This window comes from Thyridium curvatum, assembly GCF_004353045.1.
Source record: "Thyridium curvatum strain D216 chromosome Unknown NODE_11_length_606192_cov_83.229133, whole genome shotgun sequence".
In the NCBI taxonomy this organism is placed as follows: domain Eukaryota; kingdom Fungi; phylum Ascomycota; class Sordariomycetes; order Thyridiales; family Thyridiaceae; genus Thyridium; species Thyridium curvatum.
In genome coordinates, this window is record NW_022156766.1 from 386743 (window position 1) to 412352 (window position 25610).

At 54.5% G+C, this 25610-nt stretch overlaps 5 protein-coding genes across 5 annotated transcripts; 2 read left to right on the forward strand and 3 right to left on the reverse strand.

The window, feature by feature from the left end:
• Nucleotides 1–229: 229 nt before the first annotated feature.
• E0L32_002737 (uncharacterized protein) lies at nucleotides 230–2165 on the reverse strand (the record flags this gene model as incomplete). The annotated part of the gene is made up of 4 exons (XM_031136959.1): nucleotides 230–1585; nucleotides 1639–1811; nucleotides 1866–2029; nucleotides 2080–2165. The coding sequence occupies 4 exons, from the start codon at nucleotides 2163–2165 to the stop codon at nucleotides 230–232; spliced, it is 1779 nt and encodes a 592-aa protein (XP_030999939.1).
• Nucleotides 2166–11513: 9348 nt separating this feature from the next.
• On the forward strand, nucleotides 11514–12698 carry E0L32_002738 (uncharacterized protein; the record flags this gene model as incomplete). The annotated part of the gene is made up of 3 exons (XM_031136960.1): nucleotides 11514–11813; nucleotides 11869–11981; nucleotides 12050–12698. The coding sequence occupies 3 exons, from the start codon at nucleotides 11514–11516 to the stop codon at nucleotides 12696–12698; spliced, it is 1062 nt and encodes a 353-aa protein (XP_030999940.1).
• A 208-nt stretch (nucleotides 12699–12906) lies between these two features.
• E0L32_002739 (uncharacterized protein) lies at nucleotides 12907–15744 on the reverse strand (the record flags this gene model as incomplete). Its single annotated transcript, XM_031136961.1, has 5 exons — nucleotides 12907–13140; nucleotides 13237–14753; nucleotides 14817–14953; nucleotides 15011–15365; nucleotides 15444–15744. 5 exons carry the CDS (start codon nucleotides 15742–15744, stop codon nucleotides 12907–12909), a joined length of 2544 nt encoding a protein of 847 aa, XP_030999941.1.
• A 1539-nt stretch (nucleotides 15745–17283) lies between these two features.
• E0L32_002740 (uncharacterized protein) lies at nucleotides 17284–18921 on the forward strand (the record flags this gene model as incomplete). Its single annotated transcript, XM_031136963.1, has 4 exons — nucleotides 17284–17584; nucleotides 17649–17699; nucleotides 17778–18759; nucleotides 18831–18921. The coding sequence occupies 4 exons, from the start codon at nucleotides 17284–17286 to the stop codon at nucleotides 18919–18921; spliced, it is 1425 nt and encodes a 474-aa protein (XP_030999942.1).
• A 347-nt stretch (nucleotides 18922–19268) lies between these two features.
• On the reverse strand, nucleotides 19269–24070 carry E0L32_002741 (uncharacterized protein; the record flags this gene model as incomplete). The annotated part of the gene is made up of 5 exons (XM_031136964.1): nucleotides 19269–20196; nucleotides 20800–23143; nucleotides 23223–23462; nucleotides 23566–23768; nucleotides 23901–24070. The coding sequence occupies 5 exons, from the start codon at nucleotides 24068–24070 to the stop codon at nucleotides 19269–19271; spliced, it is 3885 nt and encodes a 1294-aa protein (XP_030999943.1).
• Nucleotides 24071–25610: the final 1540 nt, after the last annotated feature.

The following is a 25610-nucleotide window of genomic DNA, read 5'->3' on the forward strand; positions in this document are numbered from 1 at the left end:
GGAAATCCATACTACAGAATCTTAGGGTTTGAATTTCACTCGCAAGTCAAGAGATTGAACTTTGTCACAGCTGCTGACACCAATTTCATTGTTCAGCCCTAAGCTCTATGTGTCGACTCCTTATTTTCTAACAGAAAACACTAGCAGAAACAAGTGTGAAGACTGTCAGAAGCAAGAGCCGCGCCCTTGGAGCCCCGAGGCTCTTTGCCGCACCACCCCTCCTGGTGACCTACACCTCAGGAGAGACGAGTCCGGGCGGACTGGGTCTCTGCGCCCTGGCTCCGACCTCAACTGTTCCCCGACCAATCGCGCCCGGAGGCTGCGGGGTGGCCGCCCGGTCCGTGGTAAAGGGGACCTTGGACTTGAGATTCTCTACCCGACCGAGCAGCACCTCGAGGCTCCGGTAAGCCACGGCCGGTGCATCCATCCCCAGGAAATGCCCCGCTCCGGCCACCGCCATGTACGTGAGGCCGCGCTCAGAGTGAGACGTACCCACCACACCCGCCTCGGCCAGGTTCGCGTGGTCATCGGTGCTGTCGTGGTGGTGGTACGGCACGTAAAGGGCCCCCGAAGGCCGGGCCTGGAAGCCGAGCTTGCCTCCCCACGTCATGTTCTGTATCACCAGCAGCGATCCGTTCGCAGGCAGCGCGAGGTCGCGCATCCCGTGGCCGATGATGACGTTCCTCGTGCGGTCAATGACCGTGGCGAGCACGTCGCGGCTGCCGACGCCGGCGAGAGACCCGTCGACGCCGCCGACAAAGACCGACGTGCGAGAGCAAAAGGCCCAGTCGACGTCTACAGGCGCATTGATCGCCGCCTTCACGTCTCCCCTGTTCAAGTAGACGGGGTCCGCTCCGCGATCTGGAGCGTATGGAATGTCGTCGTTGAAGCCGAGGGGGTCGAAGGGCAGGGGGCAGTGCTTCGTGATGTCGTAGATGCTGAAGCACGGGTTGGAAGCCTGGGCCGCCGCGACGACGGGGTGCCCGATATCGCAGCCGGGGGCGAGAGCACCGTCTGGCTGTATGCCTGGAAGCGTAGCTGGCTGGTGCTCCGTCGGAGGAAAGACTAGATATCGTCTCAAGTACTCCGAGTAGCCGCAGTTCTCAGCTTGGCTCCGCACAAAGTGCTCGACCGAGTCGTTGAGGGCGAGAAGGCTGCTCCAGGTTTCGGTAAAATCCGCGATGGGGATATTGGAGGCGAGCTGGGGAGTAGAGAAGAGCCCGTCGAAGATTTGCAAGCCTGTGAGGTCGAAGTAGTTCTTGTCTCGGGCGTCAAGCATCGCACTAGCGATGAACGGGCCGTACATGCCGCTGTAGGACGAGCCGGTGATGTAGATCTTGTATCCATGGAGGGCGAAGGTGTTGGCGAAGTTCCTCCAGAAACCCATGAACTGTGTGGCAACGTCGGTCTCGTGTCTAGCAGTCGCCTGGCCTTTGGAGAAGCCTGCTCCGACGGGCTGGTCGATCCAGACCACATTAGTGAGCCTGTGCCAGCTCCATGCGTTGGCGAGCGGCCTGGACGTGCCCGGAAGCCAGCTGATGGGGCCATTGCCACGCAGGAGTTCTCCGGTAGATGAGCAGCCGGGCTGTTACGCTCAGTAAGTGTTCGGTCATAGTGGAATGGGCGTTCGTCTCTTACCCCTCCAGATAGCCAAATCACGATCTCCTTGTTTGCGGTCGGATTCGCAGAAGGATAGAACCAGAAGTAGAGCTGGTCGGCGTTATCTTGTTCGCTGACGGGGAGCAAGCCGGCATATGATTCTCCGACATCGAAGTCTACCCCCGGGACGCCCGTGCCGTTGACTCTGAATTCTAGTACACGTGTATGATTAGTTTCTGAGAACTAAATATGCCAGGGAAACTCACTTCGAGTCTTATTCGTCAAAAATGAAGATTTCTCGTTCTGAGACTTCAACCAGGGATGTCTGGTTGGTCTTCCGGTAGCCTCTGAGTCGCCGCGACAAGCTCCGAAGACAGCTGCAGATGTCGAGGCAAACAGCAGCCAAAGGATCCACCACCGAAAGGCCATTCTGAAAACTCAAGATATTGGGAAAAGAGGCATAAACGCAGCCACACTTACTTTGTGTCACTGTGAGTCTTTTGTAAGTGGGAGAGATTTGTATCAACTCGCGAGGAGAGACGGCCGCGCTGGATCATGTCCGTCATTATGGATGAGTGTTCTGGAAGACGCAATTGAATAGGCCCATCTTCACAATAAGGTCTTTATTGATGTCAGGGTAAATGCACTGTTTCATCAACCGAAGGAATGATTCCTACATCATACGGGCAGTCGTGGAGACCTGTCCCCATGACGAGTCGATAAAAGTATCTGATTGCCTACTGAGCAAAGCAGCAGAGCTGGATCGCAGAGTGCTGCGCAAGATACAAGAAAAGACGTATGTGCCTCTACGGACTGATTGGCTGATGTGAGTAACGTGGAGTGCTAGTGAGACGAGCATGACCAGTTGGCGAGATTGGGGATCAATAGCGTCAGTTCAACAATAAAACGTGCACCACCACCCCTATGTTATTGAGAAGAATTTTGCTTTTTTTCAGCCCCTGATAAGATGAAGACAAGTCATTTGACCTACAAGCTGACGAGACTTGAGAATCAAACCCAGTGGCGAAGACAGTGTGAGGCACATGGAAAGGGAATAAGAAAACCGCCGCGAATTAGGCAGATTTTGTCCCCGCCCAAGAGTGTTGAGCAAGGAGGGACACCGCTGATAGCCCCTGACACCTGGAGAAGCGAAAGTTGGTCGATCGACCAGCTCTCAGGTCTCGTCCTTCGCTGCTTGGATCTGAGGATCTTGGAGAAGGATACCAGGGCGATATTGCGGAGCGGTTCGCTGATGGGTCGTCAATCTCACGGTTCCACAACCGATGCGATGCCACAGTCACCCAAGCAGCTAATCTAAATTAGCGACGACAGCTGCAAGGATAGGCGAGAGGAATGACGAAGCCGATGCAGGTTTACGGGACCGGTGAGCCCTGAGGTTCCATGTAGAGTTCCATGTAGAGCATCGAGATGTTGGTGCCAGGCTCCCGCACACTCTCTCGAGCAAGGCCAGGAAGGAAAGGAGGGATCCGCTGCCAAGAACACCCAGGACTTTTGTGCAGGCCACAGTTGTCGTTGACGGGGGGGAAAGTGATCATATGCTGTGTATTAAGCCTTGCGCTTAAGCAGGTTGTCCGATATGTGGTGGGACACGAGGAGACGTAATCCCATGTCTCAACAAAGCCCCGATGCCGTTCCTCAGCCTCCCAGGGACGCTGCGGGTGGTCAGACAAGGGGTAAGATCGCTTCTGGGCGTCGAATGAGCGCTGATCTGGCCCGCCGATGGAAGGCTTCTCGAAGGATCCGGACGATCTGGTCTGTCACCTCAGCTTCCCGGGACCCTGTCGCTGCCTGCCAGCGCTGTACCTGTTTCAGGGCAAGCAGAGCTCGCTAATTTCGCGATGCCAGACTCGCCCCAGTCTGCCAATCTTTATCCTGGCTAGTGAGTTCCATTGCCACGTGCGAATGACGCTCGCGGGCCCCGCTTTCAGCGCGACAGCCTGATCCTAGCGCTCTCTATGGCGGATACGCAACTAACCAAGGATGCTAGACGTGCTAGGGAATTCCCCCAGAGCGAGCCCTGGCGACCAAACTCTAGACAGCCGTCTCCTCCCGTTCCGGCTCAATTCCCCGGTCCCCTGGACTGTCAGTCTCTGTGTCTACTGTTCTTTCGACCTTCCAGATCAGGCAAAGCACATCCAGCCCGGCAAGGAATCACGTCTCTTCGGCAACGCCGATGACCCCAAAATAAAAGTCCGGGGGAGATCGAGCTAAAGTGGATGGATGGATCTGTTGAGTTGGGGAGAGACACCCTAAGGTGAGAACCTTGAAAGGGGGGCCGGCATGTTTCAGACCCCAAAGAGCAAGCGCCTAGCACGAAAGGCGCCTTCTGTTTTCGAGGTTGGCAGATCAGCTCGCGCTCTCAGGACAGTTTATTTGGGGCTCGACCGGCGAAATCGCCGGCCGATGTGTCAGACGGGGGGTGCGCCAGAGAGCACACTGGCGATCTTGGAGCCGCCAACAACGGGCATGAGCTGCAGACGGCGGTCAGCCGTCTAGCGCGGGGTGGCTGAATCCCGCATGCAATCTTTTTGGGCCGGAGCCAAGTTTAGGTAAGTTGAGGTGAGGCTGCTGCAACGGTCTGCGCAAGTAGGCCCGTTTCCTCGCAAAGCGCTGCAGACTGCAGGACATACATGAAGGGTCTGGGAAACGCTAAGCCATGCTGACATGTCCGTTTGGGGGTGAGTCCAAACCAACACGGGCTCATTTCCTTGTGCCGGGGTATGTTCAGGCTTGTTGATGTCGTGATGCATCCGATGGTATTAGTGCCACATCCAACCTGCCATGGTACTAGTGTCCCGCAAAGGTACCTACCTAGGCTCTGGAATGACCGACCAGGGCATCACCACTGGATCGCCTGCCTGCCTGCCTGCCTGCCTGCCGGGGTTTATCCCTAAGGTGCAGGTGTGGGACAACACATCAATTTCAGGGAACCCCTTGTCCAGCCCGGACAACCCTTGTCCATACTAAAGTAGCGTCAGTCAGCATCACCTGAAACGTTGAAACGCCGACGATGTAGATCTTCAGCACCTGTTATGCTGTGTGTGATTGCTCATAAAAAACAAAACGGAGCAAATCGATGCACGTTGCCCGTATTCAGAGGGCCAGACACAGTTCTAGGAGGTAGGTAGGTAGGTACCTTGCCTAGGTGCCTACTACGTACCTGAGACCAAAACTGCGTCCACTTTTGTGTAAGTCGAGGGAAGGATCCATCTCTGATGATTCCAGGGGGTCGTCAAAAGCTCTCCGGCCCATGTTTCCGTCTTCTGGCCCGTGTCTGGCGTCTGCTCCTACTCCCTGTTTTCCTGGTTTAACATCAACGGGCAGGCTTTGAATCTCCTCTGTCGCTGAAGTACGAGCAATCGGTAGCGGATCACCAACGGCACTCGTGCTTGACCCCGAGATTCCCGTTGACGACGGTGGAACATTGATCATTCCGGAGCGGATGCGAGCACACCCGCATCCAGAAGACTTTATCCCACGCTCCCACAGGCGCCCACATGCACCCACTGACGCACCCTCGGCACCCTACACCAGCCTGGCCCTGTAGGGCGGCGTGCAGGGGTCAGAACAGTCGACGGGACCTCTTCATGTCAACTGATCTCACATCCCACCCGTGGACCCTTTGGGCGGGTGGTGGTACAAGTAGAAGCACCCGACGCTACTGCACTCCTCCAGCTGTCTTTCGTTTGCTAGTGCTGCGGATAAGAAGCGACGCCCTGAACACAGCGCAGTGATGGGGGTGGTACGGGACCACAAAATTCGATTGTGAAAGGTGACAATCTCGAATCCCGTAAGACAAGTGCCTGTAAAAATGGCGACGCTACAGACGTACTCGTTGGATTTGGAATATGGCACTGGCACTGCCCCCACACTTCAACGACACATTTGCATCCAGCTTGCATGTTGGTGATCACTTGGCCTTGGCGGGGCTGAGTGTTCTCCCATATACGCTGTAGGTACAGGTACTTACTTTCACACTTTGCACGGTACCGGCCTTTTCTGAAATGCGCGATGGTGGAGCAGCTCTTTGCTTTCTGATTCGGCATCTTTCTCAAGCTCTCCGAGGACAAACTCCAGACGGTCACTGGCGAAAATGACCATAAAAAGGTAGGTCAGTTGCGGCGACCAACATGCCCTCCTGGCGGAAGGCCAGCGTATGAAGTACCAAGCCCGCCGGCATGGATGGCTTGCAACGGCCTTGCTTACCACCAGCGGTACATGTCGACTTCGATCTGAGTTTGTCTTACGAGGAGCGAGCATCCATGCATCGCCTCGGCTGCCCCTGCCCTGTCCCCCGGGAGGCGTCTCTCGCGGGCAGGGAGACTATCGTTCTTCTTCCGTTGACGCACCCACCAGGCAAAGAAAGGCTCAATGCCGGGAAGCAGCACTGAACTGCACATCAATTGATGTCGAGTCCACCTACACACCCCCCTCACCTCGACCCCACACGAGAGGTTGACTCCAAGGTCCCCAAAGATCTATCTGGGGGCCACCGTTAAGGGCTCGTCTGGCGGTCAAGGCCTCGAGTACATGCTCGGCCAATACGTTCCTGGTCCCCTGCAACCGACCAGGTCTCCAGACCACCTAGGTGCCGCACCTCCATCACTGACTTTCCTCGCCGCCCACCCTCCGTGAGATCGTCCAGCCGTTTGGAATCACAACAAGAGCCACCCCAAGGTGGCACGCACCTGGCGGTTCGTTACGGCCCTCCGTTCGGGTCTTGTGCTGAACTAAACGGTGGTCAAACTGGTGGTCGAGTGGACGCACTTCCCTCCCACGCAAAACTATATAAATCTCTCTCTCCTCTCGTTGTTTTTCTCCTTTGTTCTTGCCTTTTTCTCCATTCCCATCATCCTCCTTACCTCCTGGATCTGCCATACATTTCGAGCAAGAAGCCCGCCACGATACTCCTCATCTTCCAAATATGTCTCCTCCACAGAGATCCTCATCTGTTGACGTGAACCTTAGCAACGTTAGCCGGTTCGTATCTTGTTTTGTTCTCCTCGTTTATTGCTGCTCGTCGTCCGGTACAAGGACCAACCATCTAGTACTAACATTTCTTTCACACAACAGCACCGAAGAGACATCTATCGCTGGCAAGACCCAAGCGGATCATGCCACAAAACAGGAGAACGTCCTCCAATATCTATCTCACCCCGATCGGCCCACACTGTTCATAGAGGAGATGTGGGCTCGAGACATCAACAGTGGTGGTGTTGCTCCTTGACCCAGATGCCTTCGACTACAAGCCTAGGGCCTTCACACCAGGGCGAGGGAAGATGCACTTCTTGTTTCCCCAAACCTTCTCCATCACACGTCTACATAACAGATATCACGGCGGGTAGGCTAGGAGTATTTAGAGGTTAACAACACTTTACGTTAGGGGCAGGGGGCAGGGAGGGTATTAGACAACTTACAGCTTGGATTGTGGAGAACAACTTATCCTCGGGGAATGAATGACCTTTTTGGGAGGCGGGATTATGGAAATTTGCAGGTATAAAGTTAGTGTATTCCAAAGTATCAAACTCTCTTGCCTCTTCCACTGTGACTTCCTCTACTCCTAGAATGAGATTAGACTTGCAATCGTACATGGAACTTGAATGAACTGAAAGAGTCCGTCCGTGTGGAGACGTTCATGTCTGGCCTCATGTTGGGTCTGGCCCCAGATGGCCACGGGGGACCGGACGGAAGCTTCGACACAACGTTTAGAACACCGTATTTCCTCCACACGGGCTGTGGGTACCCTGTCTCTGCCCGTGGGCACGCAAATGGCGTCCCCTGCCGAGAGCCTAAGGTGAGGCGTTCGCTGGGATACACAGAAAAAGAAATGTTTCCCTCTCGGCCAGCCGAAAGGGGCCGAGTCTGATCTGTCATGTCTCGGGCGCGCCTGCAAAGTGGAACTCATGCAATCTTACACGCAATTAGGCTCTTGGTGTAAAAGAAGAGCTGCTGGACGGCATGAGGCCGGCCAAGAGTAACAAGAAGAGAATACAAGATACCCGTAGATCCCATTAGCTTTCAAGGGAGCCCAGAGCACGAGTTCAGCTGTCATACAGGTAAACAGCAATGGCCATTCAGCATCTAATTTTGGTGCTAAATACACCCCCATAGTCTGCAGGGATTCAGGTATGTCACTGATGCATACAAGCCATGCATGAGTTAGAGACATTGGCGTGGCCCACTTGGAACTCACGCATCTGCAGGCACATGAGACTGACAGATGACCAACATGGAGCCTATCTCAAAACGGTCGAACTGGCCGGCCATCTCCTATCGGAAAAACCTCGAAGGGTACTGCTGCATTGTTTTCCTTTCTTTTTTTGTTTTGTTTCAAGTGGCTCGGGCGGTCGTCGTGCCCGACTGACTCCTCGAGGCACCGTCCAGGCGTTGGTTGGCTAGGAGCGGCCGGCAATGACATCCAGCAATGGCAACCCGGACCAATCGTTCACGCTCAACACTCAAGCAACCGCGTGCGGACCGTCGTCGCTCTCGTGAATGGTCATTGAGTTCGCAGCACCCGCCAGGTGAGAGTTTCGATCTGCTTATGCCGTTGGAGTGCAAGCATGTCACTGCAGCCCAATGGTTCGCATCTCCGACTCACCGGTCGCCAGTGAAGCACGACGCAGGCCTCCACTGTGTTTCTGTCTCACGATGCCGCCGGAATGCCTTCCCCGTCCACTGAGTCTCCTAATCTCCCGCCCGCTTCAGCGCCCGGGTTGCTCGACATGTGCTGCTAAGATTATGATCGGAGGGGGGTTCTTTTAGGCCTGCGCATCATGATTAGCAGGCCTCGGCTGTGCGACTGCTTGGCAACGTTGTGGCTTCGTCGAGCCCCCCCCCCCGGTTGCGATCCTGAGAGGGATAAACTGCAACAAAAAAAGGCGTTTACTGTGTCACAACTTTTCTTTTCTTTTGTGCCTGCGACCGGTCACTTGGCCGGAAATAGATTGGAGCCCCGAAGGCTGCCATGTTTAACACCGCATACATAGATGCCCTGGCACAAAGTTTTGCTTCTCTCGTATTTCCTCAAAGGAGAGGAGAAGATGCAACTACTTCGCAAGGACCATCTTTGATGTTGTTGCTATGGAATATGCACCCCACGGACGAATGAAGGCCCTTGCCGCAAGCGAGCTCGCCAATCGGAAGCAATGTCAGCTTGAGAACTGTGCTGTGGACGAACCCCCGCGTACGTTCCACCATCCAGCACTGCTTTCCAAAAGGCGCCGCACATAGCCGTGAGGCACATAACCTGTCGCCCTCATCTCGTTGCACCGCATCAGGCAGCAACCTTGTCAAAAGTTCCCGGGGGGGGGGAGAGTTGTCACCGCTTTTCCTCCCAGGCCACATTATGAACAATCTCACGTTTTGGATGGACACAGTGGATGGGATGAGCTGAGTCGCAGATGTGCCAATAAAAAAGTTGGTCATTACTTCCACCACACAAAGACTTGCTCATTTCGCGAGAGACAGAGCCGTTGCGGTGTAGACCTGCGGTAAACCCTAGCCTTCCTTGGGAGGGTTACCAGTGCGAACAGCAGCCCGGCCCTCGGATGCTCTTCGAGAGGCTTGCTTGATCTGTCGAGGGGCTAGCTAAAGGCACACAGTCTTTTCATTGCATCTTGATTGAACAAATCACCCGCTTGGGAGAGAACACCCAACGCGTGCGAATCAGGCCTGAAGATATGCCTTTAAAAGGTTGTTCTTTGAGTTCGATCATCTTTTGCAGTGTCCTGGCGTCCACCTGATAGGTGGAGAAATGCAACGCATAAAGGATCTCGCTCGAAATAGACTGCGCTGTATTGATCACCAGGCAGGGTATTTCCTAAGAAAGGATAAGGTTCCGAACTGCTAGCGCTGGTCGGGGTGAGATGCGACGGTCAGCCACGTGGAAACAAGGCTCAGCTGGTGGATCCGATCCGGCCCGGCCCGGATCTCGTTCTTTGGAGTAGCCTCCCCCACAGTCTGAGCTGCTGGACGGCTTGCGCGGTAGGTTATCTTCCGCCTCTTTACCACCCATGATGCTTTAAGGACGGACTTTCCCTTGATTTCTCATACGGCTGTTAGACCTCACCGTACCAGTAGAGCCTCACTTAGTCTAGCCATCATGACGCATGACGGGGTTCTTTCCGGGAAAAGGAAAGAAGAAAGAAAGAAATTCAAGGTAGGACTCTTAGGGAACAAATTGTTTTGAGAGGAGAAATACACTTCGATAGCAAGAACGTATACTGTAAACGCACGGTCCAGACAAAAGGAGGGACTGGTTGATGAGTGCGTAATCTACGGGTGCGGGTCCTCGCCTCTAGACGACGACCGCATATGCGCTCGTGATGACATCCCTGCCACCTGAGAACGACGGGCTTATTCGCCCAATGACAACCCTGTTGCTGGCGACCTGAGCGCTTTGCATGGGCCGCCAACCTACGTTAGGATTGTGGCCCAAGACACGTGTTCAGGAAGGAATGCTGCTTTTATATTCCTCGGATTGTGCTGTTCATTTCCTTCAAGATTATGGAAATCTTCTACTTGGTCTGGAACTTGTATGTGAATTTCTCGACCAAGAAAAGCCAAGTCACTTACCGCAAATACATGAGGATCACAGTACAAAGTCCGCAGCAAAGGCAAAGATATGTCTGCACAAGGTGCAGATATACCAGAAGCTCGATCAAGTGCGGTCTAGCAGGTCTTCGTATCACCGTTCTTCTCACAAGCAAGCCGTCCAGCCCCTGACGTGTGCTGCTCCCTTCAAGAGCAGGTTCAATGCGCCGACCAGTTATTTGGACTGACCTCACAAGCAACATAAACGGGGCGCCGTCGAATGGACGGGCCAGTAGGCCTCCCTGGTCAAGTTATCGTTCTTTTCGGGCCGCGTTATCTCCCTCCGAGGCGAACTTGCAAACTTTGTTTGCATTATTCTGGAAGAAAATGGTAGCCATGGACGAGACTCGCCGGCCTTCGGTGAGAAATTAGGCGAATTGGAGGATGGCGAGATCTCATTCGGTACGCGAGCCGAGAATGTCACACAAAACACGCGGCACACGAAGTGCATGTGATCAATTACGATGCCCCTCCCCCGCCCCAAAATTTCGATCCAGGCTCGACCAGGGACAACATGAACAAGAGAGGACAGGACTCGGTCGATTCGTGGCAACTTGAATGACCTCGCAAGTCCTTTGCTTTTCGAGTCGAGCCTGCGCAGAACTCCCAGCTCGCCCATTCCCTGCTGTGGACAGGGACGCTGTTCCTCTTGGCATTGCGGCGACGCGGGGATCCTGGAGATACAGGGGATCCAGACCAAACAACGCAGGCACCAATCTCACCACATCATCGCCACACATGGCAACCCTTTCCGAAGGCCAGCCCTCGGAAGTCAAGCCACCGGCGAAACCACCGCGAAAAAGGAGACCCCATACGCGCAGCCGCGAAGGGTATGCACACACCGTCTCTTGCCCTTGCCCTTGATCTTTGCAGTTGGATTGCTGACAGCACAACGCCAGATGCCTCACCTGTCGGCAGCGACGCGTAAAGTGCGATGAAACACACCCGGTCTGGTAAGGTCTAGTTCTCTGGATCGGGACAAGGCCTCCAAAAGGCTCATATCGGAAGACGTGTGCATACGTACTGACCGAATCTGACAACCTAGTATCAAGTGCCTCGTGCTTGGGAGAAACTGCGAGTATGCCGTCAAGACAACAGAGCTCCAACTATCCAAGGCCTCCGCCAAACTCGAAAGCCCGTTGTTCGTTCTCCCGATTGATATGATACTTGCATCGCCTAGAGCCTTCCGTCACTGTAAAGCCCTCTCCACCTGAGCTCTACCTTTTGATGCGGTCCTCACTCACAGTCTCCTTCAGACATGCACCACCGAGACCTTGTCAGAGTCGAGCTACCTACAAATGCGCGTACTCAACGGTAACACTCCCCGAAAATGGCGAATGCAGATGACAACCAGACTGACTGTCGGTGAAAGACCGGGTCTTCCAGTTGCCATGGAAAAGCCGATTTTGCTTCGAAGCATCCTGGTCGTGAGCATTGTGCACCTGAGAAGGAGTGACGGCCCATCTCGGGAAATAGAACAGACCGACCTCATCCACAAGTTGACGGTCTTGGAAGACATCAAACAGCAACTTGCCAGCTCCTCTGCCCATGGAAACGAGTTCTTGACGCTCGTAATTGCAAGGCTTTCCATTGCCGAGGTAAGATGCGTATGTTCTACTCTGATCCGGTGCAAAGAGCTGACAACTTGAGCAGCTCGCCGCCGGGGACGCTGATGCAGCTGAGGCGCACATGCGCTTTGCCTTCTCCTCTCGCGAGACGAACCCATTTGATCAAGTCAAACAACTTCGTGAGAGAACCACTTTGATGTACGGCTCACTTTAAGACAAGCCTATCTCAACTAGGCCAACTGCTAATATAATCGCATACCTGACAGCACGTTTTGCATCTTGCGCAAAGCTTGGGTCTATTTCGTAACTCATGGCTCAGAGCCTGGCCCTCCGACACCACAGGGCACCATGGCGTTCATCCTCATGCATTTGCTTCATGAATTCCTCCTGGATCCCGAGCTGTGCGTGCTGAAACGGGTCCCGGGCGTCGACGTGGGACTACTGCGCTGGTTGGTCAAGTCTCTCAGAGACTGCAGGGACACTGGCACGCCCGTTCCTCTCTACAGTGATCTGTGGATATGGCAGACTGCAGTCAGTGCATACGCACTTATAGTAGGAAGTGTATGGGAAGAGGGCGAGCTAGGGAGCGCAAAGACTGTTCAAGCGGGAACGGAATTGCCAGACCCGCCGGCCGTGGATCAGAGCACAGAAATGGGAATGGGAAGAACTTTGGTCCTTCCGGTAAGAAGCTTGAACGAGACCCCGAGCCCAAGTCCGCATGAACTCGGACGTGCAGAACATCTAAAGCTCAGCACACTGGTGGAAGAGTGGCTACATGAGTGGACACAGAGTCCAAGGATGGTGCAATGGGCCAGAGAGGATGCCATATTCGACAAGATTGAGTGGTTCAAGACAGACGAGGGGTTGAACCTGCTCGAGTACATTATACATCGCGACTCGGGGGTTGAAGACTAGGAATACACGACACTCGACTATTCGAGACTGATTTAGCAATCGCAAAATTCTACTTGAATTATAGAGTCTGGTATTGGTGACCAACTCAACGTAACGTTCAGTGGTCCCGCTTGTCTTCTGTTACCAAATATGCCGGCCCCAAGGCCAAAACTATCGAGTCTCTAAGAGTCCAGGCCAAAGGGGGCCGTGCTTACTCGATGACATCTACTTACTTTAGAGCCGGCAGAGATGAGTTCAGAGCGATAGCGGTGGAGCTGTAGCCCACAAACACAAACTTCTCATGCCCGTTGATCACCCAGTCCTGCTTCTCGGTGTCCCAGTTGCTCACATCCCGCCGAGTCAAGTTGAAGGTGACGGGCTTGGTCTCGCCCGGCTCAAGGCTCACTTCGTCAAACCCACGCAGCACGCCCCAGGGGTTCTCATCACCTCCTAGTTGAACGTACTTTCAAGAAAAAAGGGAATATGTCAGCTACTTATGTGCTGCCTTGTAACAATTTTGTGTGGAATGTGTGTGTTGGGGGAGGGGGGAGAAACTCACTAGCTGCGGGATGTCTGTGCCGGCAACCTTGCCTTCATTCGTGACGAAGAAGTTGAGTGTGTAGAGAACATCGTACAGGCCCGGGTTTCCGCCGGGGGCGCCTCCGGCCGGCAGGATGGGCTGGGCGGAGCCGTTGGTCGTGGTGGTCGGCTGGCTGACGTTGGGACGCCGCGGGTCGAGCGGGCCGTTGATCCAGGGGTAGACGTACGGCTTGACGGGGCGGAAGCCCTCGGGCTGCATGTTGGCCGCCGCCGCCTTGTCGATCTCACCGAAGGTCGGGGCCGCCGGCGTCATCACGCCGCCGCCCGGCCCGTACGGCGGCGGCGGCTCGTGCGTCGTCTCGACCGTCAGGTTTGCGTACCTGAAGCGCGTGTAGCTGAGGCCGAACCCGAACTCGTACACGGGGCCGATGTGGGCCCGCTGGAAGTACCGGTAGTCGATGAAGACGCCCTCGCTGAAGTTCTGCGCGGGCGGGCTGCTCGAGGGCGGCGGGGCCTTGTACATCAGCTGCGCGCCGTAGTCGGCCGCGCTGCGGCCCCACGTGAAGGGCGACCGGCCCTGCGGGTTCACCCTGCCGTAGAGCACGTCGGCGAGGGAGCTGCCGGACTCCTGTCCGGGCAGGCCCGCCCACAGGATCGCGGTGATGTTGGGGTGCGCCTTGGCGTAGTCGAGGATGACCGGCCCGACGGTGTGGAGGACGACCACGGTGTTGGGGTTCGCGCCGGCCACGGCGCGGATCAGGTCGTCGCCGCCGTTCCACAGGGTGAGATTGTTGCGATCGCCGTTGTTACCGTCGATGGTGATGAATCCCTCGCCCGAGTTGGCGTTGGCAAAGACGAGGGCCACCTCCGCCTTGGAGGCCGCCTGCCTCGCCGCGTCCAGGTCCCAGTTGCTCTCGATGTTGACCAGGCTCGTGTTGTCGGCCTCGGCTTGCTTCCTGATGGCCATGATCGGGGAGATTAGGTATGGGAAATTTGCCGTGGCGGACCCATAGCCCATAGCCAAGGTCCCATTGTTGCACCTCCGATCCTCGCAGGCGTTCGGGCCGCCGGGAATGTCTTGAGCATCCTCGCCGATCACAGCTATGCTGCCGGGCTTGACCAGGGGCAGGGTCTGGTTCACGTTCTTGAGCAGAACGATGGACTTGGCGCCGATCTCGCGGATGAGCTCGGCATGGTCTGCCTGGACATTGACATGCTTGTTGACTTCGGTGATGGTGCTGTTTGCCTTGAAGTACAGCGGTCCGACCGTCTGGTTCGGGCTCATCCAGGCCGAAAAGTTGATCTCTGGCCGTGTCGCGAACTTGCCGGTGTTGACCTTGTAGTATGCAGCCATGATGCGGACGACCATGTCGTCCAGGCGCCACTGGGGGACCTCGCCACGAAGCACAAGCTCCGTGAGGCTCCCGCCCCAGAACGAGGTGTAGTATCCTCGGGCGCCATCTCCAGGCATCGTCATATCCAGGCCGGCGAGGGCGGAACGAGCATCGGTATGCTGGGCGTTCCAGTCCGACATCACTGCATTCGCATGGTCAGATGGCATATTCTCTCCGCAACACTTGCTGAATTAGAAGACCTCACCAAAGCCTTGGAAGTTGAGCTCATTCTTGAGGAGGTAGTTTGTCGTCCACTCGTTGTCACAGCTGTACTCTCCGCCGATCTTGTTGTACGAGCACATGACTGATCCGACGCCGGCTCGGACCGCGTCTGCAAACGGCCTGTTTGCCATGGTTAGAGACAGATCTAACTCGAGGGAGACACGCCGGAGGTCTTACCAGAGATACAGCTCGTGCATCGTCCGGTCATCGATGGTCACATCAACGCTACCCCTGTAGTGTTCTTGCTCGTTCAAGATGTAGTGCTTGGCACAGGCGATGACGCCGGCGCTCTGGATCCCTTGGACAGTCTCGGCCATGCCCACGCCCGTGAGGTACGGGTCCGGCGAGAAGCCCTCCCAGTTGCGGCCGCCGGCGGGGACGCGACCCAGGGGTCCTGCAACGGGGCCGAGCTGAACATCGATGCCCTTTCCGCGGAACTCCTCGCCCATGGCAACGCCGCGCCGGCGCATCAGGTCCCTGCTCCATGTGGCCGCGACATTGATTCCTGCCGGAAACGCAGAGTTGCCATCGGCTGCGAGTAGGTGTCAGTCCCAAGGTACTGTTGCAGTGCTGAGGAAGAGATGAAGAGGGGAAAACCAAAATGACCTACTGTATCTAACACCGAGTGGTCCATCCTCGAGGCAGAATCCGCGGAATCCCAGGCGTGGGACTGACCCCGTCATTCCTATACAACGGTCGGTCATCCATCCCGTGCCGGTGGTAAGATTGACCTTTTCGACGAGAGTGAGTTTGCCGACAAAGTCTCGCGCCTTTTCGTATGCCTCATCCCAGCCATGGCCACCAACACCCCAAGGAGAGGGGAAGCCGACACCGGGTGGACCGCCTTGGGCCTGGATGGCAGGAAGGAGGGCGCTCAGAGCGGCAATGCAGGTCGTCAGGCGTAGCATCATGATGAAAGCTCGACGTCGATGGGCTCTGCAGGAACGGTGGGGAGCAAACCAAGTGAGCGCAAACGGATTGTTGACGTCAATGGAAGGTGAGTTGCAAACGAGGTCCTTGATAAGACAAGACACCAGGGATTCTCATCACAGTCTACGCAGGGAAGGATCACGGGGGGTTATCATATGCCGCCGTTCAATTTAATCATCCCAGGCAGGAACCCATAGTTAATTGTTGCATTTCGTCTGATTCTTCTCCCTCGTCGGCACTCTGCCTGGCCGCTGCCTCTGGCGACGCGTTTAGCCGTAGGTCAGATTGAATATCTGCAGACGGAACGCTGAAGCGGGGCGTTGCATTCTGACGTTGGTCCCATTCGTCGTAGCCCGTGTGATTATTGATGAATCGATTGATGTCCAAGTTTCTGTTCCTGCATTACCCGCCGGCTGATGCCGGTCCGGCCACTTAGACGACGAGAACCTTCCTCGCCCACGTCTGGTATATGGGCGCCCGCAATAGTAGACATAGTCGACTGTGTATTTTCGCCGTTTCGGTAGCTCTATTAGTCTACTATAAGAAAGAAAGATACTGGCAGGAAACAAGGCTGTCTGACTGAGATCCATAACTCAAGCTATTCCGAGTGATTCCCTCATTGGTGGGTTACACGTGAAATCGTTGCTTGCGAGCGACGCGCAACTCGGGAAACTATGGCACGAGACTAGGAGACGCCGATCTCTTCAATTCAAAGCCTCGTGCATCTCACTCTCTGTCTGGTAGCATATGCGCTTATCTGGTCACAGATGGCGGTATGGTCGGTTCGCTATCGTGCAATTCCAGGCCGGGAACATAGCCGCACTCTGGTTGAGGCAGCATGCCCACGAGGCGGTCCTTTTGCAATCAGGTAGGCATCGTCTTATACGGGCGGCCGTTTGCCATTCGCTACAGTATGTGAAGCTTCATTCTATTGGACAAGTCTGACACAGTAGAAAAGCTTAATTCACGCCGGCCGGGTGACAGTCGCTTATTATCATCGATCCGGTATGATATTGAACACACCTCTGCATCTTCTGGGAACCCTTCCCCGGCCTCTGATGCCTCCTCAATACTGTCTTGTAGCGAACGGCCTATGAAGATCCTTGCCGACGCAGGAGTTTGTTATCTGGGGCGCGGCCCGATCTTGACGCTAAGTCGGAAAAGCCCCTGGTCCCCATAGAATTAGCGAACGAGCTGAGGTTCTTGGATCTGGAGAAATTTCCAGAATGGGACTAGGTGATCCCAAGATAAGGAAGGGGTCTGACATCTACAAGTACCGAGGCACCTTAGTTGATGATCCAAGTGCTTATGAGTCTAGAGCTAACTATTCGAGGACTATCGCAGCTCCACCAAGATAACACCTTGTCTGTGCGCTATGCAAAACCTCGAGGCGGTGGGCATTGTTAAAAAGGCCCTTGGCTTCCCCTCCCAGTCTCTCATCGATGACTCAAGGTTGGGTTTCTGAGAGCCAGTGCCGCAAATCGTACATACAGCAACAGCAACAAGAACAACAGCCAGCCATGGCTACACAAACCCAGGAGAAAACCGCCGGTAAGACGGACGATATCGCCATCCACCCTGCCCCTACCAGCGGCGGAGTCATCGCAGACGACTTTGACCCCAAGGTTCACGAGTCACACGAGGTGTTCAAAGAGACGAGCGATGGCGTCAACTTTCGAACCGTCAGCTGGCAGCGTGCTGCCGTCATCTTCGTCAAGATTCAGTTCGCCATGAGCATCCTCAGCGTGCCGGCGTCTCTGGCGACCCTTGGAGCCGTTGGCGGATCCTTGTCTCTTGTAGGATGGGGAGCGCTCAACACTTGTACGTCCCGCTGCTGTCCCAGCCGCACCTGTGACAGCCAACTAACTCAAACCGCCATATACAGACACAGCCTTGATTCTCGGTGATTTCCGGAACAGGCATCCAGAGTGCCATAGTAAGTGATGTAGAGCATGTATCCGAGCAACATAAAGGGGACGGACACTTTCGAGCTCACACCAAGCCTCGTAATTAGCTCTTGCGGACATGTGCGGCTACATCTGGGGCACGATCGGCAGAGAGCTCGTCACCTTCCAGATCCTCATCGCGCAGGTGCTCATCACCGCCGCCGGCATCGTGAGCTGCTCGACCGCGTTCAACGCCCTGTCCAACCACGGCGCCTGCACCGTCGTCTTCAGCGCCGTCTCGGCCGCCATCATCACCGGCTTCTCCATGGTGCGCACCTTCAGCCGCCTCGGCTGGCTGACCTGGTTCGGCTTCGCCACCTTCTTCGTCGCCGTCTTCATCTTCGTCGTCGCCGTGACGCAGCAGAGCCGCCCGGCCGCCGCGCCGCCCACCGGCGACTTCGACCTCGGCTTCACCGCCATCGCGTACCCGACCTTTGTCGCCGGCATGACCGCCACGGCCAACCTCTTCCTCTACAACAGCGGCTCGTCCATGTACCTGCCCGTCATCTCGGAGATGCGCCGCCCGGGCGACTACCGCAAGGCCGCGCTCGTCACCGGCGCCGTCGTCATCACCCTCTACCTCACCTTCTCGCTGGTCGTCTACCGGTGGTGCGGCTCGTGGCTCGCGACGCCCGCCTTCGGCAGCGCCGGCCCGCTGTTCAAGAAGATCTCGTACGGCATCGCCCTCCCGGGCCTGGTCATCGGCGTGGGCATCTACAACCACGTCGCCGCCAAGCTGCTCTTCGTGCGGATCCTCCGCGACACGGCCCACCTGCAGGCCAACACGGTGGTCCACTGGTCTACGTGGCTCGGCGTCAACCTCCTGCTCGGGGTCCTGGCCTTCATCGTGGCGGAGGCGGTTCCGATCCTGAACTACCTGCTCGGCCTGGCTGGTTCCGTGTGCTTTGCCCCCTTCAGCCTCATATTCCCGGCCATGCTCTGGATGTACGATTTCAAGCACATGCGGTCCGGTAACGCGGCTGCCAGGACGCAGTACTGGCTCCATGCGCTCATTGTGCTCCTGGGCCTCTTCATGGTCATTGGCGGAACGTAAGTCTCCAAGCAGTGCCCAAAGCCCTTTGTTGGCGTACCCAAGACGTTTACTAATCAACTCTCTCTAGCTATGGCGTCGCTGTTGCCATCAAAGAAGCGTATGCTAGCGGCATGATCGAAAAGGTCTTCAACTGCGCTGACAACTCGGGATCGTCGTAAAGGCTTGTGACATAATGGAGATGAAATATTGTGGAAAGCCGTGAGTATAAGGAGCTCAGACATGAGGTGCTATCGTTGGAAGAGAAGAGGAAACCTTTGAAAATGAATATGGGACGGGGCAAATGTCCTTCTAGCTCTGAAAAACGTAAACTACTCCGATCTGTTTCTTTGCAAACTCTTAGGTACTTAGCGCAACAGTGTAGAGCTAGATCACCTAATTTCAGTAAAGAGACATACCGTTACTCCCACCGTATATAAAAACCCATCACCGCCGTTTTGGACAATTAAAAAGACCGCAACGCAGGCTGATCATACTGCCACCACGGCGAAAATACCTTGGTTTGCTCTTACTTCCAAACCCCCTTGAAAGCACCAACCCACATGCTGAGAGCGCTATACTCAGACCTAGTCATCCAAGCCGTCATCGTAGTGTTGTACTGCGGCTCTTGACCAGAAGCCGCAGTCTCGCCATCCGGCTGGGCCTGTGGTTTAGGAGTGTGACCATCCGCGGAAGTCACCCGCGTGAACATCTGCAGGCCCGTGAAGACGGGTAGCTCCCCCCCAGCATCCGGCTCGGTGACGCATCCGACGGCCAGAGACCTGCTGGCGGATCTGTAAGAAGCCGTGACCAGAACGTGATCGGACGGCGGGATGGAGACCACGGGCAGCGCGGCTGTCTGTGAGAGGCGCCCCTGTGGCTTAGGCAGGACTCTGCTGGGGCGCTTGTCAATGAACATGAGCTGCTGTAATTCGTACGTGTTTCCACAGAGGTCGAGCAGAGGCGCAACATGGGCAGAGATGGCATGGGCAACCTGATTTTCTCTTGACCCGACGAAAGCGCCACACGAGACACATTTATCTTTAATTTGCCCAACTGGGCAGTCCATGTTATGAAGCGGCTGGGATCCGGGAGCTTCGACCTCGTAACCAGCGACGTACAAGTTGGACAGCGCTTTGCATTCAGGACATATTACCAGCGTATCGCGACTATGCCAGGGAAAGCCCATGAAGGCAAGAAACAGTTTCTGGGTCTGCGACATCGGCTGCTGACTAAAAGCATGATAACGCTGCTCGGCAGAAGCGACATGCTCTATATAAGCGTCACGCCGCCCTGGTTCCGCAGCCGCCGCGGACAGATTCGCGGAGCCGGCAGGATGGCTGACTCGAGGCCCTTCCCCTGTGTATGGGGTAGCCCCCGTGCTGCGCGCGTTGTTCTCTGGACTCGGAGACGTGTCCTGGGCGGATGGATAGACAGGTGTCGGAACCCAAATTACCCTATTGTCAGGTGGTGGTGCAAGCCAGCGTGTGAAATGGACTTCATGGACGCGGGCTGGAGCCGAAGCCGGCTGCGTGGATGGCTGCGTGGCGGAGGCGACATTGTGCGACTCTGCGGGGTCTGCGCGCGTGAGCTTCCCATCCTGCTACTCGCATGAATGGGCGGGCGTTTCCCCTACTGTCACCGCGATCCGTTCTCTGATTGGCGTCGCTCATACTGATATTCGTCGTGCGCGCTTCAGGATGAAAGATGACGTAGACCGAGAAGCAGTGGTCAGTCCCGGGGACGAAAAAGACACTTCTGTCCTTCGATAAGAGAAGTTCTCAAGTGGCGGTGGCGCCGGGGAGAAGAAAAGAAAGGTGAGCTGCGAGTTCAAGGGTTGCTGCGCGTCCGTCGAATCACAGCGCAAGGTTGTTATCTTCGCAGCTGGCTAGGGCAAGGCTCGAAATAGCTCCTTCGTCGGCTCTGATGACTCTTGCGCTGTAGTTGTAGACTCAGTCTCAGTAAACCGATATTCTGATTAAAATGTGTAGTTAGTCTGCTGAAGAATACAGAAAGACTACAACAAGTTCCACTCGACATCCCTATGAATAGTGCTATACCCATCCGGCTCTCGAGCTCCGGCATTGACCAGCAACTGAACCATGTCCGGCCATTTGTGGGACGCTGCAATTTCCACAGGTGTCACCTTTGCGCAGGAGCCGCACTCATCGCCATGTCTTTTGTTGATACATGTCAAGGGTTGCACCAGTCCGTTGACATCCGCGCCAGCCTCGATCAGCTTGATGGCCACGTTGACGAAACCCAACGACGCCACAAGCCCCAGAGCTTCAGTTGCACTGGAGCGAACGTCAAGAGACTCGCTCTTGCACGCCTTTATCAGGACATCAATGATTTCTGCTGTGTCTTTGTTGCACCAAACTCCGTCGTAGAACGGTTTGATGAGGATCCGGCTGCTACCAACTTCGGCGCCGTGTCTGAGCAGCAATAGGACGAGGGGAAGACTGTTTTGAAGGCAGGCGACTCCTAGGGGCCATTTCCTAACGTCTTTGTTGTTCTTCTTGTATAAGTATAGTTTGTAATCCTGGTGCCAGTCACGCCGCACATGCAAGTTTGGATCCGCTCCGGCTTGCAGCAGTAGTCTGACGGATTTGGTCGCTGCCGAACCCAGTGATGTAGTATAGGCCCCAGACCTGGAGGTTGCTAGCATAAGAGGCGTCAAACCTCCAAAGACTGAGTTGGGTTGCGCACCCTTGTCGAGGAGAAATTGGACCTTGGCAAAATGGTCCAGCTCGATCGACGACGCACAAGCACGAAACAGCTCCAGGCCTCCATTGTGACCCGACTCAAATCTCGACCCCCTTTCCCACAGAAATTGGACAATCTTTATCGTGCCGTGACCGAGGGCAAATTGAAGAATCGTGTCCTTTTTGGTGACTTCGGGCCAAAAGCTGGAAGTGAATGAATCGTTCGACTTGAGTCCTTTGTCGAAGAGGGTACCAATGAATTCTGAAGAGTTCCACCGCACGGCGAGCCGGAGCAGCTGAGAGCCATATGGCTTTAGAATTTCAGGCCGACAGAGACTAACGATTAAGGAACTCTTCGAAAAGGAATCGCCAAGGAATTTGAGAGTGTCAATAACGTCGCCCGTCAAAGATGCACCGAACTTCATCAGGCAGGTCAAGATTGGATACCTTGTCGGATAAGATATTGCGCGCCTGGTGGCGAATGATATAGCACGAAAGCTTCTTTGAAGAAACCCAGTGTTAATCGTATGCCTCGCAATGGGACAATCAGGGTTTATGCCCGCCTGAAGAAAGGTTTCAACAAGATTCGCAGAACCCACAACGATAGCGCCAAACAACGTTAGCTCCAGCACTGCGGGAGTGACTTCCGCGTTCTTTACAAACGCCTGGAGCTTCTTCAGGCCAGACCTGGCGGCTTTTGTCAAGCTGATGACAGCGCTCCCGGCTGAGTCCGTGTACCCGAGCTGATTCAGGAATGGTGCGTCCATCAGGATACACATCTCCCATGCATTGAACTCCTGGAAACAGACTCTTGAAGGATCATTTCCGTTATCCAGAAGGATTTGAATAACTCTTTGAAAGTCTTTAGTTGGATATTGCTGGACAGGAGCATGGTCTGGACCCTCGGTAGAGCCAGTATCTTGTCTTTCTGACCATTTCAGAAGCGCACTAGCAAGGTACGACTGAATACACCCGGTAGGGCTATGGGTATCTTGCGGCTCTCTCTTCATATCAAAGCCAGCTTCTTCGGTAAGGAATTGGAGTATATCTGGGCCGCAGTCTAGGATCGCTTCCTCTACTGGGTCTGGAAGCATCGTCGCATGGTCCAGTTTTGGACCCTTGAGGACTAAGAGTCTGCAGATGTTGACCTGGCCGGACTTCGTTGCCACGCTGAATAGTGCTTCTGGATCTGCCGGTGAGACCTGAGACACATGGTCCGAGGATAGAACATATTCGATCCTTGCATACATGTTGGCCTTGGTGGACGTGTCCTCCGTGCTACTCGCAGCATAGATGGCTACCTCTATCCATCGCTGCACAAAGGAGCGGAGGAAGGTAAAGGTCGACGCCACAATAGAACGGAGTAGACTGACATGCTCAGCGTCTGAGAACCAGCATATAATACCGCTGAATATCGGTTCGAGGATTGGTATGGATAGTTCCATGGGGTTGTTTACGCTCACAAGCGCACAGAGGACGAGATCCAGCAGCTGGAAGGTATCCGCCCTTTCAACGTGAGCTACCGAATGCCAAACTCGAAGAAATGCATGCCCTCCCTCGCATTTCTGTATCTTCCTCCCGAGGATGATTAAACCATCGACGGACCAGGAGTGAGACACGTGCGACATTATGGGCGACGCGGTTGAAGGAGAGGCGAATGCAGACGCCAATGATTTGCCTAGGCCAGGATAGGAACTTCCTGCGCAACAGTCAGTCAACAAGGACGGAAAGCATAGTTACCCAATCATAATGTGACTAAAAGTCCTGTATCGACGTACCTTGTTCATGCAGGAACATAAGGATTGTGTGGAAGCTAAGCCGTTCTGTCCAGAATTCACGGTCAAGATCATCAACATCGTCGATATTGAGAGGTGACATTGCTTCGTCTTCTTGATCGGAACATCTGTATCTTTCATTGAAGGCTTCGCCAAATGCGACTGGTGATAGGACCTTGGTGCTGTGGATGATTTTCGCAGAAAAGAGCGGTGTTACCGCCTGAGCCCTTGTTCCTTGCACTGCTGTGTAATTATCTCGTCAGTATACTATAGGCACTGGTTTCCCCATTACGGTGCCTTCTCAACACCTAGATGTCTGGGACCCCAGGTCGAGGAAAGAACCAACCTGTTACATGACTATAAGTCGAGTACCGTTGGAGCTCGCGCTTGAGCTTTTTGGCATCAATCGGAACACCGTTCAGCAAAACCTCAGTCTCCTTGCCCTCGTATTTTCGCTTCTCGATAGCACCACTGAGAGCGACCCACTCGGAGGACTTCATCTGCTTGTTAATACCCCATTCTTGCAAAATGCCCTTGAGCTTTCGTGCACTAGAAGCCAACTACAGTGAGTCAAACGAGCAAGTCTGAGATATTTGGGCTGGTTCTAACCCTGTCTCGAAGCCATGTTTATCTTTGAGAGCCTTGACTACCTGTGTCACGCCCAAATTCTCCTGTACGTACAGTCGTATGATCGACTGTTTCTGTTCCTCCCAGTCCTGCTGAGTGTGGTGATGACGCTTCTTTACTGAGCTGGACGCGACTGTCGGCGGACGGGCCGGGCCGAAGCCACTTGCCAGCCCGTCAGGCAACAATGCCTTGGAGGCAATATTTCTGTATCTTGATGATTCCATAGATGCTGTCCCAGTGCTTGGATTCGAATGTACTACAATTTTGACAGACAAGAGATAGAAGCACAGTCTGGCAAAGATAGCGACAACTTTGTGGTCCTAGAGCGGCTCATCTTCGGTATTGGGCATGAGGCTGCTAAGATTTTCACTCTGGTAGCATTGGGTATGGGTGGCTGTGCACCTGTAGGGATGGCTGACCATAGACGAAAGTGCGGCATGCGCAAGGAAACATGCTTTGCAGTCATCAACCAATAACGTGCCGAACAAGAGGGCATTACAGGTCGTTATCCAATCAGGCTTCAAAAGACCAACACTTGCATGTATCTTGCCCTCGCACGCCCTCTCCAAAGGTCAGAGGGAGCGAATGAAACACATAAGGACAGTAGACCTAGTCGGTTGACGCTCGGTGTGCAATATGACCTGCCGTACTGCAAGCAAGAGATTCGAAGTATAAATTGCCTCTGAAAGTCCGAGGAGACTGATCGAAGACGCCCTCAAACTCAACCAAAGTCTCTTCCGTTCTCAAACACTTCCTTGCCATTGAACCCCTTTTCTCTCACTGATTTCGTCTTGCTCCCGTTCAACATTCCTCCTGAGCCCACTACATAGCAGATTTTCCTGTGCAAATCCACCACCAATATATCGTACGCAACAGCCATCTTCACACATTACAACGAGTCCAAGCTGTAGCAATGTCTGCTGCCTTCTCCGTCCCTAGATCAACTAGACTCTGTGCTAATAAGTGTTAAGGTCTTCTCAAGATCAAGAGCATTACCTCGCTGGGATCGGAGCTTGGGCTGACGAAGCGGCATCTGCCCCGACTACGGGCTCGATGGAAGATGAGCTCCTCCTCATTGAAAATGATATGAAGAAGAAGGACAAGAAAGATGGCCGTGAGAAGGGACCTAAGACTAAGAAGCAAGGCCCTAAGAAATAGACCACCGTCATGATATGGAGTCGATGCAAGGATTTCTGATCCAAAATCCCCGGCCTGGACATGTTACTACCAGGCTATCAGGAAGGAGGTTTCCATATTTCATTTATCTTGCTTCCATCAGTCCTATCTTCCCCTCTTGTTCCATCTTTCACTCCTTTCCCTTACCTTTTCTTACACTTGCCTACCTTTTCCTACTTTTCCCTACCTTTTCCTACCTATTTAGCCTATACTGTGATTGATTTAGGGAGTTATCAATACGGCAATCGATGAGTTGGATATGATCAGTTATGTTATGAGGTCATGCTACTAAATTTATTGTTTGCGCTCAAGACATAGCCTTCTGCCAACTATGAATCTCACATAATTAGTGCCTGGAGTGTCGGAGACTTGAAAAGCCCGCAAGATCAATCACACCTGTCAAGTGTGCGCCGTGACATCAACTCAGAGCTGCCCTGCCCTGCCCTTCTTGCCTTGCAAAAGTTTGATTTTGACCAATTTCTAATCTGCATCCTGGACATGAATTCGAATCTGCCTCTTTCATGGGCAAGACGCAGGAAACGAACGAGTCTATAATTCAATAGAGATTTCTGCTCTTGATTGCTTGAG